The sequence below is a fragment of the Pantherophis guttatus genome, chromosome 2, assembly GCF_059756535.1.
Source record: "Pantherophis guttatus breed Tessera chromosome 2, ASM5975653v1, whole genome shotgun sequence".
Lineage (NCBI taxonomy): Eukaryota > Metazoa > Chordata > Lepidosauria > Squamata > Colubridae > Pantherophis > Pantherophis guttatus.
The window spans coordinates 92,432,878-92,451,446 of NC_142064.1; the positions used below are offsets into that span (position 1 = coordinate 92,432,878).

The window sequence follows — 18,569 nt, forward strand, 5'->3', positions numbered from 1 at the left end:
CCAGTCTTTTCAATCAGGTTTATATTCTAGAGTGGGAGAAAGAAGCTCCTGTGCCTGTGAAAGCTTTATTTTGTGAAGATTTCTTGAATTGCTCAGCAAGTATTAAGAGGAAATTTCCAGACACTTTGAAGGTAAAATTTATTTCAATATCCTGCGTTGGACAAACTTGGTTTTACAATGATCATATCTTGTCTCAGATGGGCTTCTACCTCTTTAAAACCTCTCAGAAACGAGGATATTTCCTTTCTTCTCCTCACTGCAGTAATTGGAAACATGGCACTTCCAGAATTTTCTGCTGCCACAAGTTAAAAATGTACAGAAACAACCCAGGGATCTATGACAAAGCTTCAGTTAGTATGTTAATTTTAAATGAGTTCCAAATAACTCTATTGTTTGCTGGAAAGATTATCATCCAAGCCGAGGTGGCACAGTGGTTAGAGTGCAGCACTGCAGGCTATTTCAGCTGACTGCTAGCTGCAGTTCGGCAGTTCAAATCTCATCAGTTCAAGGTTGACTCAGGCTTCCATCCTTCCAAGGTCGATAAAATGAGGACCCAGATTGTTGGGGACAATATGCTGACTCTGTAAACCGCTTAGAGAGGGCTGTGAAGCACTATGTATATAAATCTTAAGTGCTATTGCTATTGCTATCATGATTACTGAAATGTGATTCACAAGGAAGTTTGCTAGCATTAAGACTGAAGTTCAACAGTATATCAAAGAATTGCCAAATTCTTTGCTTCTACTGTGAGTGAATTTGGGGATAATTTGGCTTTGTCCAGAAGCCCTCCAAATTGTGAAACATACAGTAGCAATTTTACATGGGAGACTTTGGTTTGGTTAGATTAATTCAAAACCTTGCAGTCATTGGATCACTGCAACCCAACCATGGTAGGCCTAATTGTTGTTATTGCTTCTTATATTTGCAGCTTGTGAAACTCAAAACATTTTTTCCCCTTTTCGCTGCTAGCCTAATAATATCTAAGAGACACTGCTACAGGGCAGGGGGGAAAAATCCTAGGCACAGGATGAGCATGGCATGATAAGGTTGATTTTTATCCAGAATAACATTCTTTTATCTTGAAGTTCATTACCTGTGTTAAATTGCCTGAAAAATGAACCAGAATTGTTTTTACAGCATAACTGAATTGTACAGAGGCAATAAGCTCAGCAGAAGTGGAGACAGTTGTCTGTTGATGGGGAAAAGAAAGGGAAATCACCATGCTTGCTAATAACTGAAAGGAAGTGACCATCAATTATGGAAGGAATTGTGCTGTCACTGAGATAAGCCTTGTGGTAGAAAACCAGGAGTCCATTTAGGAAAGGGACCACTAGTTTTAATAAAGATGCCACATCTCATTTTGAAGTTAAGTCATGCACATTATCATTTAAAGAGCTTTTCCTTGCATCCACCTACGCCAGTTCTTTTCATGACAAATCCTCCTGCATTCATTAGACTCCAGAACCATACTTGAGACCATCTTAAAGATATCCTGTATTCCTGTATCATTGCTAAACTAGTGCTTTCCTCCTTACTCTGATACAGATTTTGCTTCAGGTACAATCTGTCAATGATTCTGTTAATGATGCAGTCAGATGAATTTTTGTGTGGTTGGATTATTAGCCCGTCATGAACTTTAGGTTAGTGCTGATACAGTCCGGATACCAGTAGTCCCAGGCAATGGCTCCTGAATGGTTCTACCTTGGGCAGTAGGAATGTCTATTTACAGACAGAATAGAATACAGAATAATAGAGTTGGAAGGCACCTTGGAGGTCTTCTAGTCCAACCCCCTGCTCAAGCAGGAGACCCTATACTTATTATTTCCATCGGCTTCTCTGCTCCTTGCTACTTATAGGTCTCTGAGCAATTTTTAAGCTTTGAGATCTGAGACAGACTAAACGTCTGCTGACTTATGGTTTCAGCTGTTGTCGAGCTGTTTTTATATGCGCACTTAGCGTTATTTCAGAATAAAACTATCCCAACATAGAGCTAAGCCATGTCCAAAAAGACACTGACTACCAGCTGATTGTCAATCTTCCTTTAAACAAGTCTACACACTAAACATGTGCAAAATCAGACCAGGTTTTCACAGTTAGGTAGACCTGTGCTGAAAGAGTGAGTAGAGAGAAAGAAGGTTAGGGAATCCACTACAGGTAGTCCTTGACTTACAACAGTTCATTTAGTGATCATTCAAAGTTACAAACAGCAATGAAAAAAGTGACTTATGACCATTTTTCACATTTATGACCATTGCAGCATGCCCATGGTCATGTGATTTACATTCGGATGCTTGACAACTGTTTCATGTTTATGATAGTTGCAGTGTCCTGGAATCATGTGATCAATTTTTGTGACCTTCTGACAAGTGAAGTCAATGGGGAAGCCAGATTCCCTTAACAATCATATTGCTAATTTAACAACTGCAGTGATTCACTTAAACAAATATGGCAAGAAAAGTCATAAAGTGGGCAACACTCATTTAACAAATTTCTCATTTAGCAACATAAATTCTGGGCTCAATCATGGTCGTAAATCGAGGACCACCTGTAATCCCTATCTGTAATATGTCCTACATCTATTGCCCTACAATAAGGGTATTACATTATACAATATTAGTAAATTAACTTCCGGGCAATACTGCATCAGATAAGGATAGCATAATTTGCTAGCATTGTGGCTGTGGAGATCACTTTCTCTCTCAGCCCAAGTCGGGGTTAAGGACGGATACAAATAAATAAAAATTAAGTTCAAAGGTACATCCTGAGAAATAGCTTAGTTTGCACAAGACAGATCCATGGCTGTGATTGAATTAAAGTCAATAGACAGCTGTGTGGTCACATAGCCCTTTGTGACTTGCCTTTTCCCTTCTCTGCCCCCTCCTATCACTTTCTGGCAGTGAGTCAAGGAGACCTTGGAAGGCTCTCCCCAAAGGCCTGGTATGTTTGCATCAGTGTTGGAAGGAAGCATGCCCAGAGCATGCCTGTCCTGGTTTAATTGTTTTTCTTCTTAAGGTCATGCCAACCATTTTATCACCGAGTTGAGGTGACAACAAAGACAAATCTTCCTCTGTAGAGGACCTGCTTTCTTAGGTCTAATGTCCCTCAGTAACATTATGGGACATAATAATCCTGCTTCATCTTCTAAGGTTGTTGTTAAGGTGATGAGAAGCTAATATAACTGATGGCTGTGAATATTAAAACTGACCTACTGCGAACATTGCTTTTTCTATTCAGTGCACTTGCCCTCCACTAAATACTTAAAACATCTTTGATGGATATCAGAAATGCACTAACTGAGCTACCCCGAACTTGCCGTTCGATTGCAATTTTTAATGTGACAGAATTATTAATGCAGTTAAGAATTTTAATGTGAAAGAATAGTTGATGGGACAAATTCATCTTCCATCCTTCTATCAAATTAGCAGTAAGAATGGGAGAAATAATAATAGGATGTTTGTATATTGGTGATTTTACTGTTTACATTTTTTACATTATATATATTGTCTTTTTTTTTTTTTGTCCTTCCAGGATTTCATAACCCTCTACAGATCCTTCTAGTCCCCTTTTATGGGCCACATTCCAATTATGAAACAATGGACATTTGTCTTATGCCTTTTAGGAACATGTTCTGCTTTGCCGGTAATTCTTACAACTTTATCTCAAACAATTACTTATAATCAATAAAGTTAAAACAAATCAGTTTCTTTTTTTTTTTAAAAAAAAAAACAGAAATAAAGAATATTATGTAGTCATCCATTTTGTTCCAGGTTGTGTTTCTCAATCTTGACAACTTTAAAATGTGTGAACTTTAGCTCCCAGAATTCCCTAGTCAGCATACTGGCTGGGGAATTCTGGGAGTTGAAGTCCCCATATCATAAAATTGCCATGGTTGAGAAATACTGTGCTAGGAGATTAATATTTTTTTTAATCCTATCTAGTAATCTCCAAATATAGTTCCCAAATCCCATTTTTGGTTCTTTTTCATATCAAAATTACAGTATATAACTATGGTTTTAAAAACTGTTTTAAAAGGCACTTTACAGCAATGTCCTGCTCCTTTATACTTCTAGCATTAATTATGGTTTTTGTATTTCCTGTAATAAGGACTTTTGAACAACTATTCTACTTTAGAATAGTTTACTTGAAATTTTCATCCATTGCTTTCAATATTAAAACAAGTCATTTTCTAAATATGCTTTACCTTCCTATTTGTTTTAATTAAGGATCTATTGAGATCTAAATAAAGATCTATTGAGAAGGCTGGAGAAACTCTAGTGTAAAATATTTCATCCCAATGATGGAAACCTGAAGCCCTATACTTTAAAAATCCAGAGTTCATCTTGACGTTTGGTAATTTAAACCAAGCCAGTGGATTGCCAGCTTTCCCTTTTTGTGCCCCACAAATTACTCTAGATTGCTGAAATATGACAGCAATTTCCTCCAATAACCAAGGAGGAGGAAGAATAACAAAGAAGAAATCATATTCAATGTCATACCCCAATCCTCCAATGAAGTCATCATGTCATCACCCAGCCCACCACAGCAGTTCTCAGTAATATTATTCATATTCTTTGGAACAGTTTCATCTCTGGTCTCATAAACTATTCTTAATCTTGCATATCTATAGATACTGCCTCGTCATGCTGGGATTCCTGGAATGGGTAGTATAAGTCTTGAGGTATGTATTTGTGTGTCTATATATATATATATACCTAGTTTCCTTCCCTTCAGCATATTTTGGAAATAAACATGTTCACATTAGTTGTGCAAATCATATCTGTTCTCTAAAGCAACTACATTACTTCACAGTTTTCATGTGTGATAGCTTAGGATGGAAGTTGCTCAGTCTGAGAATAAACACTTAGGGCTTTTTGGCATTGCACTTGAAGCTGTCTGACTCCAAAGAATAACTTGGTTGAGACAGTGGTGGGTTGCCCCCGGTTCGCACCGGTTCTATAGAACAGGTAGTAAAACTGGTGGGAGGCTCTGCCCACCCACCACGATGTCATCAAAATGCTTCTGCACATGAGCAGAAGCTTCTGCGCTTGTGCAGAAGAGTGCGCAAACGTGGGAGCGAAGCGAGAGCGCATGGCCCTGCTGCGAACCGGTAGTAAAAGTAAGTAGAACCCACACCTGGGTTGAGAATAGAACTAGCTTAAGAAATTTCTTTCCGTATTTGAACTCTTCCCTCTTTGGCCTGGAATTGGCCTGGTATCTGTTTGCCTGTGATTGGTGGATTTCTCAGTTTCTTTACTCCTCCCTCCTGTGCAAAGAAAGTAAGCAACAACTGCTTTTTCTTTTTTAATTGTTGAGTCCTTGAGGACCTGTGATTTACTTTATAGCTTCTATGGGTTGACTCTTCATCCTTGACACTTTCATCTGTTATGCCTAATGGTGGATTATTTCAAAAAGAAACACTATTTTACCTATCTTCAGGAAGGAAGGAAGGAAGGAAGGAAGGAAGGAAGGAAGGAAGGAAGGAAGGAAGGAAGGAAGATCAGTGAAATGAAAAAAAGAATAGAATACATTTAGGGTTTGAAGTCACTTCTGAAGGGGCAGACAACCCAGCACCCAGCAACCCAAGACCCAAGAGCTATAGAAGACAACAGCCAGTGACCAAGGAGAAGAGATATATGCCTATAGTGAAATGAAGCATAGCAGGCAAACTAGGCAGAGCCATTTTTGCTCAGGCAAGTTGGAAAATATTACTTTCAATCAATGGTGCGTTGCCCCCGGTTCGGACCAATTCTATAGAACTGGTAGTAAAACCGGCCGGAGACTCCGCCCACTGACCTGGACATCATCATAAGTGATCTGCGCATGCACAGAAGGTTTTGTGTATGCGCAGAAGAGTGCATGCTTGTGTGAGTGAAGCAAGTGCGCGCAGGGGAGCAAGATGCGAACTGGTAGTAAAGATAAGTAGAACCCACCACTGCTTTCAATGCCTAGTAGAAAATGGAGAACGTCTTCACAGTTGGTTAGGGGCAGTTGAGGACAATGCCATGCATTCTTGCCCTTGAGAAATGGTTAAGAGGCCTTTATGTGGACTAGGACAATTTAGTTGTACTGATCCACCTTGGTTTTCTCCGGAGTAAAAATTTTGGAAGTAATTTTCACAGAGAAGGACCGATTGCAATACCTCTATATGAATAACTCCGCTCCCTCCTTTTAAGTCAATTTTGTCAAACAGCTGAAAGACATTTTCCTCCCTCTTTTATACATGTAAAGGTAGGGGCATCTGTACAAATGAATTGGCATTAGATTCAGGACAGACAAAAGAAAGTGCTTCTTCACACAGTCCATAATTAACCCCTTGTGACTGCAAAGAACTAAGATGCCTTGTAAAAGGAGATTGGATGAATGTAATAGAATTTGTGTAAATGGGATTGTGATCAGACACGTCTGTTCCAGAGGCAATACAATTCTGAATACAAGCTGCATTAGGTGGAGAGTGAATGGAGGCTATTATTTTTTAACTACTTTTTGTGAGCTCCGTGAAAAGGTGTGTAAACATCATCACAAAATAGAACATACTGATTACAATAACACTGAGGATTTTAAATCTTGCCTTACAGGGTATGAGACAGCTGGGTGGACCAGGTGGACCCAAGGTTCTCCCTCAGGTAATCACAGTTATGCCACATAGCCTCTTTGCAGAAAAAATTATTAATGGTGATGAGAATAAGCCAATGATGCTATTCCAGAGTTATTCTATTTATTGACTTACGTACATCCAAAGCAAGGAACCTTTGACTTTAGAAAGAATTGGAATTGATTAACTGTACTGAAATGATCACTGATTAGGAAATTAGGACCAAACCTCACAAATTCTAAAAAAAAACCCAAGAGGCTTCCCATCCCTTGCTTATCTTGATGGGTAAACTTAGTCTTGACCAAGTTTACAATCAAACCAAATATTTACTTTGCTTATTGAGCAGCATGAAATGACTATGTTTTGATGTATAATTATTTTAATTGGCTTCAATAAGACATGCTTCTTAATAAACAAATTACAGATCATGTTTTCAAGAAATCCTACCATGTTCCCTATGACGTAATCCCAAGTAAATCTCTATGGGAGTTCAGTGGCTATAAATTTTAAAATAATAACAATAAAGTGTGGATAAGTCAGAAGTATCCTATTGCTTTCTTAGATATGCAGCTCAGTTTAATACTCTGTGTTCAATAGAAAGTACTACTAGACTCAGTGACTCTTACTGTCAAGCAACTGTGCAGTGTACTTTGATTTTAATCATAACCTAACTCTATCATGCCGATTATTAAAAACCCTTCACTTATTTATATAGTAATCCTGAAGGCACTCTGGAATTTGATGTTATTGTTGTGTTAAATATCCTGTAGTGATCTTCTAGGGTGTTTGTTAAACTGACTGTATATAATATTTATTGAAAGGGTTCCAAGCTGACTTCATTTGTTTCCTTATTGAGGCTTGTGTGTTGTCAAAAGGCAGAATGATTAATAAATGGATATGTAGTGCCTCTTCCTTCTCTTTGGCCCTTTTTTCTCTAGCTAAATTTATGGATCTATTATCAAAGAAAGGAATTTGGTGTATATATATATATATATATATATATATATATATATATATATATATATATAAAGGAATCAAGTGGAAAACCCTTTACAACATCTATCATTTATGAATTAATTCTGATTGGTAATATTGGCTTGAATTTAACTCCTGTTCTAACTTATTAGCCTCTGAATTATAGCTTCAGAATAAATGTATTTAATCGTACCACTTTTAGTATGGCCAGACTTACAGCTATGCTGATCCATTTAATTCAATGTGGATGCACAATTTCCTACCGTCACATTCATCATTTTACTTGATACGGCAAAGACCTCAACATGAAACCCAACAGGTAAGCAATTTAAGCTGTTATCCCCCCAGAAACATTACAGTATTGAAGCAGAACTCTTCTTTGTTGCTTTCTAGATATTTTTCCCTAGACTGGTTTTTTTTTTTTCTGGATATGCTGGGATTACAACTTTAAGAATTCCATACCACCCATTATGGTCCCCCCATGAGAACTATAATTCCCTGGATCTTCTATGGAGATTCTCCGTCATCAGGTCATGGTTGTCCCAAAGGTGCTTTTTTCAAAAGGCAACTGGACTTTGTTTTTTCTTGAAGATGTTTTGCTTCTCACCCAAGAAGCTTCTTCAGTTCAATTGAAGAAGCTTCTTGGATGAGAAGCAATACATCTTCAAGGAAAAACAAAGTCCAGTTGCCTTTTGAAAAAAGCACCTTTGGAAATTTCCTGGATCTCAGCAGCATAACTTCTTGTCTTCTGCATGCAATGGATGACCATCAGTCTCAATCTAGAATGGCTGTATAGCATGGCCATAACTCCCGTTTACTAAAATGCTAAGAGGTATTGAATCTACTCCTTTAGCCCAACTTTCTCAAATGCTTTCTATCACTTCTATCAGTATACTGTGTTTCCCCGATAATAAGACCCTGTCTTATATTTTTTTTGAACCCTGAAATAAGCGCTTGGCCTTATTGCCATGTGCTCAAAAGCCCGATTGGCCTTATTATCAGGGGGATGACTTATTTTGGGGGAAACAGTGTATATTTATCTTTATCCTTGTGGTTCACCTTTACACAAAGCACTGAGTTGCAGTTCCCTTCTTATTCAATGTCTAGGAAAAGCTTTGAAATCATACATAATAGGAATCATTTTTCAAAATTGTCTATGGAGGTTCTCATTCATCCAGGTCAGGGTTGTCCCAAAAGTCCTTTTATTTTAAAGGCAACTTTCTGGTTAATTCTTTAAGACATTTTGCTTTTCATCCAAGAAGCTTCTTCAGTTCTGGAACTCCACCAGTTAGTTAGAACTGAAGAAATTTCTCGGATGAGAAGCAGAATGTCTTAAAGAAAAATTAGAACGTCCCATTGCCTTTAAAATAAAAGCATCTTTGTGACATTCTTCAAAATTGATGAGATGCTAGATGTTGACATTTTTCTCTACAACATGGTGGCTTCCTGATTCATGCCTTTATTAAAAGAATCAATAATAATATTGGGTGGGACATGACACTTATTAGGAAGCTTTGATGGCCCTGAGAATTGAGCATCCCGATCTGGGAGGCAAACAAATGTATTACAGTATGGCATTTTGTAAACCAGAAATTCATTTGTCAGATTCATTGTTCATGCAACTTTTCAGTATGCCTGAAAATGGCTCATTCATGATTTTAACCTTTCTTTTCTGGTTATTCATCTTTTATCACTTCATAGTATGAATACACAATGCCAGTGCACCCTCCTCCGTTGCCATCTCAAACACCCACTCTGCACCAACAACCTGGGATACAAGAGCAACCTCATTACCATTACGCACATTTCCTTCCTACAAGACAAGTCCAACTACAACATTATGATGTCCAGCCGCCATTTCATCCAAATCAGTTTTCTCCATCAGAAGGAAACCAGCCAGATGTTCAACAACAGCTATCATTGGATAGACAAGCTCAACAGGTCAGTTTTCACAGGCAATTTATTTATTTATTTATTTATTTATTTATTTATTTATTTATTTATTTATTTATTATATTTCTATACCGCCTTTCTCCCGTAGGACTCAAGGCGGTGTACAATCAAGAAAAATATAGATACACAAACATCATAAAATTGCTAATTAAAATTATTATTATAACATAGTTTGGCCCAATTAAATAGAACCTAAAATTAGATAACATTTTAAAAACATCCACATTTGAGATACTTCTAATATGAATGGGAATTCTCTACATCTCCAGTGCAGGTAGCCCTTGACTTATGACTGCAATTGGGCCCATAATTACGGTTGTAAGTCATTGTAGTCAAGGCATCACGTAACTGGATCCGAAGTTTTGGCATTTTTTATGGCAGTTGTGAAGTGAATTCATTTTACCCAGTGAGTATTTTTTTTTGCCGGAAACTGGAAATAAATATCAGAAGCTGGCAAAAAAAGTTGAAAATCACAGTCACTTGATTGTGGGACACTAGAAATAGTCTTAAAGGTGATACAGTTGTCAAGTGCCAAAATGCAATGATGTGACCATGGGGGGGGGGGGGGAAGGGAGGCCACCACAATCTCAAAATTGGGTCATAAATAGCTTTTGGGGTGTCTGTTATAATTTTGATTGGTCACTAAACAATTAGTTGTAAGTCGAGGACTATCTGCGATCGAATCATTAAGCACTAATCTTTGGCGTGGAGGTTATAAAGAATATGAAGGCACAAGATTAACTAAGGCTGAATGAATCATTTAATTCTGATTGTTCTCACTTTTTCCATGTTACATAGTTTGCGGGGGGGGGGACATTCTAAAATGTGTATGTATTTTAATGCATATTTCTCGTTTTCATTTGCCTTTTTTTTAACCACATATAAAGTTTTTTTTTTTTTACAAAAAGCCTTTCTTGGTATAATACATTTTGGATTTTTAATTTAATTAATATGTGCATTTTCCAGCAAACATTTCCTTAATAAACTTTTAAAAAGAAATGTTGACCACATTGCATTAAATTAGACACATTTGCAATCAAATGCAAAAAAATATATTGGAAAATAGTATTTACTAAGTAAATTGAATGATGTAGATTCTTTGGAATGTAAATTGACTGATACAGATTCTTTGACTATGATCTTGCAACAATTTATTTCAAATCTACGCTGTGAATAAATTCCCTGGTTTAAAAATCTAACTTCCTAAGTAAATGTGGTTCATTTATATATCAATTTCTATTTTTTTCTGTAAGATACAAATAAATATTTCTTCTAGATTTTAAGCCTCTTCCAAGAATTTAAACACTTATAACACATAACACAATTATATTTAGATTGAAAGCTTTGCTTAGTTTATTCTTTATTTTCTACATGTTGTTAAGCTAATGGTATCAATTGTTTTCTTTTATTAACTATAGTTACCTGCCATACAAGACTATTCAGGGACATTGGGCCAAGTAAGTATATTTTAACTATGAGAATTATAACAGAGATAACCTTCTTGACCAAAACAACTACTTAGAAACAGACAGAGGAACACAAACAAACAAACAAACAAACACACACATACACACAGAGGCACATTCAGTATGCCATATGTTGAATTCTTTAGAATTTTTTTTCTGTCTTAAGGCAGTATGTATTGTAATCCTTCATATTTTTCTGGATACCCCATTCAACTTTTTCTTTCTTTTTGCAAAGATCTACCCTGGCTTATTTGGAACCCAGCAAAACACAGCCCAACAGCCACAGCTACAATCTGTAAATTGGTTCCCCAACTAAAATCTTATTGTTAATGCAGTTGAATTTCCATCACTGGAATTTCATTTCTATCTTAACATACAAATGTAGACATAAGGTAAAGGTTCCCCTCGCACATATGTGCTAGTTGTTCCCGACTCTAGGGGGCAGTGCTGACTCTTCATACAAAGGCGAAGAGCCAGTGCTGTCCGAAGTCATCGCCATGGTCATGTGGCCAGCATGACTAAATGTCAAAGGTGCATGGAATGCTGTTACCTTCCCACCAAAGGTGGTCCCTATTTTTCTACTCCCATTTTTATGTGCTTTCGAACTGCTAAGTTGGCAGAAGTTGGGACAAGTAACGGGAGCTCACCCCATTACGCAGCACTAGGGATTCGAACTGCTGAACTGCCGACCTTTCGATCAAGAAGCTCAGCGTCTTAGCCACTGAGCCATCGTGTCCCTTAATGTAGACATACTTATTTGCAAATTAGCTTTTGCCTCAAATGTTTCAGTTCTCCGAAATGCAAACGAATTTACAAAGAAACTTTTCTTTGTAACCAAATATGGTTATTCCCTAGAAAGAACTTGATCCATGAGTTTATTAAATTATTAAGAGATTCCAACACAATCCTGATAATTTCCCGGTTCTTATGGATTCCTGCAAAAATGGCATAGTCTTAATAATGAGAGCCAGTTGGTCAAGCGGTTAAGGCATGAGGCTAGAAACAGGGAGACCGTGAATTCTAGTCCCACTTTAGACATGAAAGTCAGCTGGGTGAACTTGGTCCAGTTTTTCTCTTTCAGCCCAACCCACCTCACAGGGTTGTTTTGTGGGGACAATAGGAGGAGGGGAGGCATATTAGATATGTAAGCTGCCTTGAGTTATTTATAAAAATAATAAATTAAAATAAATAGTGGGGGAATTCCTTAAGAATATTTATATGATACCTGTTAAAGCCAAGATGTGGATAAAGATGAGTCATTGTCCTGGCTAAAAAGGCATGTTCCTTTCCAGTCTATTTTTATAAAGATTAAAACAAAAACAAGCATCTCAAAATCAATTTAATTCTTTCTTTCTTTTTTGTCTAGATTTATCCCAATTTGCAATATATGTCTTACATAGCAAATAAAGGAGTAAGTACTTAACATTAATCTACCCCTAATGAAAACCTTCAGACTTATCATGTTTCGGATAAATAAATGTATTTCTGTGTATTCCGTGTAAAATACCACATAGAAATAGTGGGAACCAGTTGATTCCAATAACAGTTCGTTAACAGTTTTTTTTTTTAATTTCAACATCGTCTTTTTTTATTACAATTCACCATTTTTAATACATTTATATTTTTACATAATATAGTCATTATTACTATTTTTTTTCTGTTAACCACTTTGTTATTAATATAGTATATAGATGACAGGCTAGCAATTTGTAAGTAGATGTAGTGGTTTAATGGTTTAAAATTCTTTTAGCCTGTTTCGCAAGGGGTGACAAACCAACATCCCTGTATTATACTAATCAGCATTCAAGTAGGGAAGACGTTATGTGTGTATTTGTTAGGGTTTTTTGCAGGACACTTTTTTTTTTTGTTAATGACTTTTTTGTTGAGTTTTTTTCTTTTGGTTTTTTAAAAAAATATTTTGGTATTTTGTATTTTAATCTTCTTTGAGTAAACTAAAACAATTTCAATTTTTTAAAAAAGGAAACAGTGGGAACTAGTGCCATCACAATTGAACTTCGAACACCCAGAATTAGATCTAAGGAATAGATTAAATCTCCATTGAGAAAGTGTTCTGAAGTGCAACAAATCATTTCCCCACAACCCCCAAAGGGATGGAAAGGATTATATGAATCTTAAACTTGGCCCACCTCTGCAGTTTCCTTCCCATCTGTTAATCTGCTTCTGTGTGTTCCCACATATTATTTTGTAGGTCACACTAAAAATGAGCAAAAAAATAAAAAGAAGGGACTTAGTCATAGATCACACTTTTCTCAACATAGGCACAGACCCACCTAACATTTATTTACAATCATAATGCTACTATACATCAATTTACAGCTGTGTGTTAAGAGAGTTGTCTTTATTCATCCTGAGACATGGAATACTACATGTGCGTTTAAATTCCCATATTTTTTCTGGCCAACATATCCATTGTTCAGAATTCTGGAAGTTAATTCATACATTTAGAAGTTGGTCAGGTTGGGGAAAGCTGCAATACCTGACCTACATATTAATATATAAACAAGTTGGAATCCAGTTGTTCAAATGGTAAAGGTAATGATTATTAACCAAGTTATTGTGGCCACTGGAAGGCTCACATTTCCGATTTTTAATTTACAGCTTTTAAAATGGAGAACAGTTGAATTTACCACAATACTTAAGGGTTTTTTCCCCAAAAACATAACATAATATTTCAAAAGAAAAGAAAAATATGTTTAGGAGCATTGATGTTGTTGTTGGTAATACAGGAATATGCACTATTATATGCAACAAAACCATAGATCCTGAAAAATTGGGACTTGTTGATATTAGACTGCCATGTTTCATTCCTAATATGTGGTTTGCTTATTTGCATGTTCCATAGGTTCCTGCCAGATTAGGAATAGTAAGCTCAGAAGAAATGCAGGTAAATTGTGGCCATCATACTCATTTACATATAGATTAAGAAGGGATAAAATTGACTTTTTCTTTAAAGAGTAGAGTAGAGTAGAGTAGAGTAAAATTCTTTATTGGCCAAGTGTGATTGGACAAGGAAGGAAGGAAGGAAGGAAGGAAGGAAGGAAGGAAGGAAGGAAGGAAGGAAGGAAGGGAGGGAGGGAGGGAGGATATAATAGTCAAGAAGTTTAGAGTTGATTTGTAAGGAACTGATTTGCAACCTATGGAATTTTTGCAATTCACCTACAAATAAAGCAATAATAAATAAAAGTGATATAAACATAGTCAAGATGAAAAAGGTCCAGAATGTATTTATTTATGCAGTTTATCTACCTTCTCAATCCTCATGAACTCTAGAGTTTACAACCGTGATGGCGAACCTATGGAATGTGTGCCACAGGTGGCACACGGAGCCATATCTGTGGGCACGCAAGCATTGCCCTAGCTCAGCTCCAGCATGCATGCACGCTCTGGCCAGCTGATTTTTGGGCCTTCTGGGCCCACTGGAAGTCGGGAAAGGGGCCGTTTTTGGCCTCGGGAAGGCCTCTGGGGGGTGGGGAAGGCCATTTTTGCCCTCCCCAGATTCCTACTGGAACCACTGTGCCATCGCATGCCAAAAGCGGTGGGAGCCATGGGGGATTGCATGCACATGTATGGGGTGGGGTGGGGGGCATTGAATTATGGGTGTGGGCATGCACATACACAACCGCCCTGTGCTCCCACTTTTGGCACACGATGGCAAAAAGGTTAGCCATCACTGTACTACAATAACAAACAAATACTAGGACCCTCCTGATACCTCCTGAAACATGGGAATGCTTAGTAGGCATTCTGTAACCCAGTGATTAGAAAAGTTGAGATGAGTGGGCTACAATTTTGTTTCCCATTCAAATCCTGAAAGTCTCCAGCCACTGGCAGAGGACTTCTCCTGCATTTTCCATTGGAGCTGTAGAACTATCTTTGATGATACCTCATCCTGAGCAGATGAATGATTTCTACCAGCGGTTTCAAGTATATGTTTCATAGAATAGGGAGAAGACTCACCCCTGAAGCACTCTATAAATGGGTATCCGACTTCTCCCCTCTCTGTTATTTTATATTATTATTATTACTATTATTACTATTACTATTATTATTATTATTATTATTATTATTATTATTATTATTTCACTGCTGTAATTTTTTGCCTGGTAAAAAGACTCCCAAAGTTTACTGACGCTGAGCAGCATGTTACCTAAAGTGGGAATAAGGATTGTACAATTAAGTTTACTTATTCACAGAAACAGCAGGGCTGCATTCATTCATGCAATTGTTTCTCAGGAATTGGTTTGATAGGACTTGGCTGAGCTCCAAATAAATCCAGATTCTGATATTGATATTTGCTCTCTCTCTCTCTCTCTCTCTCTCTCTCTCTCTCTCTCTCTCTTTTTTTTTTTTTTTTTTGCTCTTTTGACGCTCCTTAGTCTCAAAATTATCATGATCTACTACCATTTTCCTGCTGCTGCTGCTGCTACTACTACTACTGTTCAGTTCCCCCCACCCCACTCCCCAAAAAACCAGCTCCTAGATGATTGATGGCCCAACTTCAAATTCCATCTCCACCTAGCTATGTCATCTGTCATTTATTCTCTAAGGCTTCAGTGTTAACACAGCATTTGTTTTCTGGGACATTTCCCACTGCATAAAAAACAGTTTAGATTTTCATTCCTCAAGTTTGTATTTAGGACAGCTTGCTAAGTGCTAAAGCCAACACTTTCCACTCACATCACCATCTCTCTCCATATGATTGTCATTTGGATCTTCAGAGGGTTTATGGCCATTCATGTAATGTCATGGTTTTTTTTCCAGGGTGGAGGATTTGGTGCACCGGCCTATCGGGCAGCAGGCTCCCATGGCTTTCCCATGGATGCCAGATTTGGAAATATGCCACTGAATAGAGGCCAACCAGGAGATTACACAGTCGAAGATGATCAACTGGGCATTACAGAACAACCTAAAGTTCCAAAAGGAGCCAACCTAGGGCCCAACCCTCCAGACAGAGGGAATGATGTTATCCCTGTAGATATCAACCCAAGAGTTGCCTTGCCCAATGCCAACAACAATCTGTTAAACCCTGCTGGTCAGAGTAAAGGGCAGCCAAATGCACCTCAAGCCACTGCCTTGCCTCCAGCAACTCCTGATAGCTTCACTCCTTTAGAGGCAACTAGCATTCCCATGCCTTTGGATCCTACCATCTTTCCTGACTTCTTTTACTCAACCAGTGCAGGAAATGAGGCTGGCCAGCCACAAGTCAGTCAAAGCAGCTGGTATTTGCAAGAGCCTTGAAGAACACGTGCTGCTTGTTTACTCTTTAGGTATTTCTTGGCCTTGAGTTGATGAGAGCCAAAAACAGCCAATGGATGAATCGATGGATGTACTGTAGCTTGTTGCAGGGATGCCAACAGTTTTGCTTCAGTTTTTTTTTTTAAATATTTCATCTTTGAGAAAGTTTTGGAGGTGCCAGATGATCAATGGCTAAAAACTAAATGTGTTTCCTATCTGCTTAAGTAATCCATTGCCTGTTTAAGCTCTCTAGCTTTTTTTGTGCTTTAGGTCCTTGCCTGGCTCATATTTTTATTACAAATTATTTATGAACCCTTTGGCTTTAGATTCCATTTAAGACTTACAAACAGGTTCACTGATATGGAAGTTGCCTCTCTTAATTCTGATTAGATGGCTCACTGTATTGCATTCAGTTGTTTAGGCAGCATGAAATAAACTTTTATTTAATCACATTACTGATTCTTGTGGCTTCTTTTTTTTTTCAAAAAAAATAATAATGACATGAGAGAAGATTATGCAAAATCTGTTTCCAAAGTAATCAGAAGCTGTTTCTTTCATATTTCCCTTTTTCAATACCCTCCATCCTGTACCTTTTTCACAAAATATGTACGTTCAAGTCAGTGGTGGATTTCAAATTTTTTTACTACCAGTTCTGTGGGTGTGGCTTGGTGGGCGTGGCTTGGTGGGTGTGGCAGGGAAAGGCTACTGTAAAAGCTCCATTCCCTCCCCACTCCAGGAGAAGGTTATTGCAAAATCCCCATTTCCTCCTGATCAGCTGGGACTTGGGAGGCAGAGAATAGATGGGGGCGGGAGTCAGTCAGAATTTTTACTACCGGTTCTCTGAACTACTCAAAATTTCCGCTACCAGTTCTCCAGAACTGGTCAGAACCTGCTGAAACCCACCTCTGGTTCAAATAACATGTGTATATATATATATTATCTGGGACATTCATTTGATAGCTAAGTTATTATTCTTTGAAAATTGAACAATACAACAGAGTAAATTGCTTACTCTTAGAAAGGAGGGCTGTAGGTGTGGGAAAACCTAAAGGTGCTTTTTCAAAAGGCAATTGGACTTTGTTTTTCCTTGAAGACGTTTCACTTCTCATCCAGTTCAATTCAGTTCTGAACTGAAAAAGCTTCTTGGATGAGAAGTGAAAAGTCTTCAAGGAACAACAAAGTCCAGTTGCCTTTTGAAAAAGCACCTTTGGGACAACCATGACCTGGATGACTGAGAATCTCCATAGACATTTAGATGTGGGAAGATGAAGCCTCACAACCCTTCTGGTTGCAGCTCTTCTGCTTTGCTGCTCTGTCATCTTTACAGGCAGTTTTCATTTAGTAAATGCCTCACTTAGCAACCATTCAAAGTTACAACAATGGTGAAAAAGGAACTTTGCGATCGATCTTTGCATTTATGACCTTCAACAAGCCTGGAAAGCAACGGATATTGTAAGCACAATTGCAGTTTTTCTTGGCAACCACTTTGCTTAATGATCAAGTTGCCAGTCTCAATTGTGCTCACTAAACGGGGACCACCTGTACGTCACCCCCAGTAATGCTAAAAAATAAAGTAGATATATCATACCATTAATGAGAAAATAGATGGGTATGGGGCATAGTGGGTTCTACTTACCTTTACTACTGGTTTGGAATGGGAAGCTTCTGCACATGCGCAGATCACCTATGATGACATCCGGGGCGGTGGGTGGAGCCTCCTGCCGGTTTTACTACCGGTTCTTGCGAACCGGTCAGAACCAGGGGCAACCCACCACTGGTATGTGGTGGGGCAGAAACTAAAAGGAAGAATGTTCATGGTATGCTACACGACACCCAAAATATGGCAGGAAGAAAGTATATTAGACCTGAAACCGGCAGATTTATTTTCTACCCAGACAGCTCCTATCTTCTGCACTGCTGATAGAAACATTTGGAGCTGGTGACTCCCACCAATGGATTTTTAAAAAAATATGCTTTGAATTGTTCTACTCGTTTTTTTATTTGAAAAACTGAGACACCAAGTCTTTGTGCAACAAAATGACCTCTTGACATGTCCCCAGCCTTCCTCCCTCTGGACAGATGAACTCCTCCCTTAATATCTAGTTTTATAACTGGAATGTAAAGACTGATATCACAAAGCTCCAAAGCTGCTGCCCTTCTCAGAATTTAGCATCAGTGCTATCTCAACATCTCTTATGTCTTCTATTTCCAATAACATCCAGCCTCTGCAAAGCTTACAGGGGAAGACATAAAAATTACAGCCATTCCTCATTTTGCTCCAGCATCTGATATTCAGCTCCAAGCCATACATCACATTAGTCCTATAT

At 37.9% G+C, this 18,569-nt stretch overlaps 1 protein-coding gene across 2 annotated transcripts; it reads left to right on the top strand.

The window, feature by feature from the left end:
• Positions 1-58: 58 nt before the first annotated feature.
• AMBN (ameloblastin) lies at positions 59-16,688 on the top strand. 2 transcript variants are annotated; one of them, XM_034411280.2, is made up of 11 exons: positions 59-131; positions 3,529-3,639; positions 4,628-4,678; positions 6,576-6,623; positions 7,770-7,886; positions 9,269-9,508; positions 10,939-10,977; positions 11,222-11,281; positions 12,353-12,397; positions 13,850-13,891; positions 15,769-16,688. In XM_034411280.2, the coding sequence occupies exons 2-11, from the start codon at positions 3,568-3,570 to the stop codon at positions 16,243-16,245; spliced, it is 1,191 nt and encodes a 396-aa protein (XP_034267171.1). In that variant the 5' UTR covers positions 59-131; positions 3,529-3,567; the 3' UTR covers positions 16,246-16,688. The 2 variants fall into 2 exon arrangements, with proteins under 2 accessions (XP_034267171.1, XP_034267172.1); XM_034411281.2 differs by lacking the exon at positions 11,222-11,281.
• Positions 16,689-18,569: the final 1,881 nt, after the last annotated feature.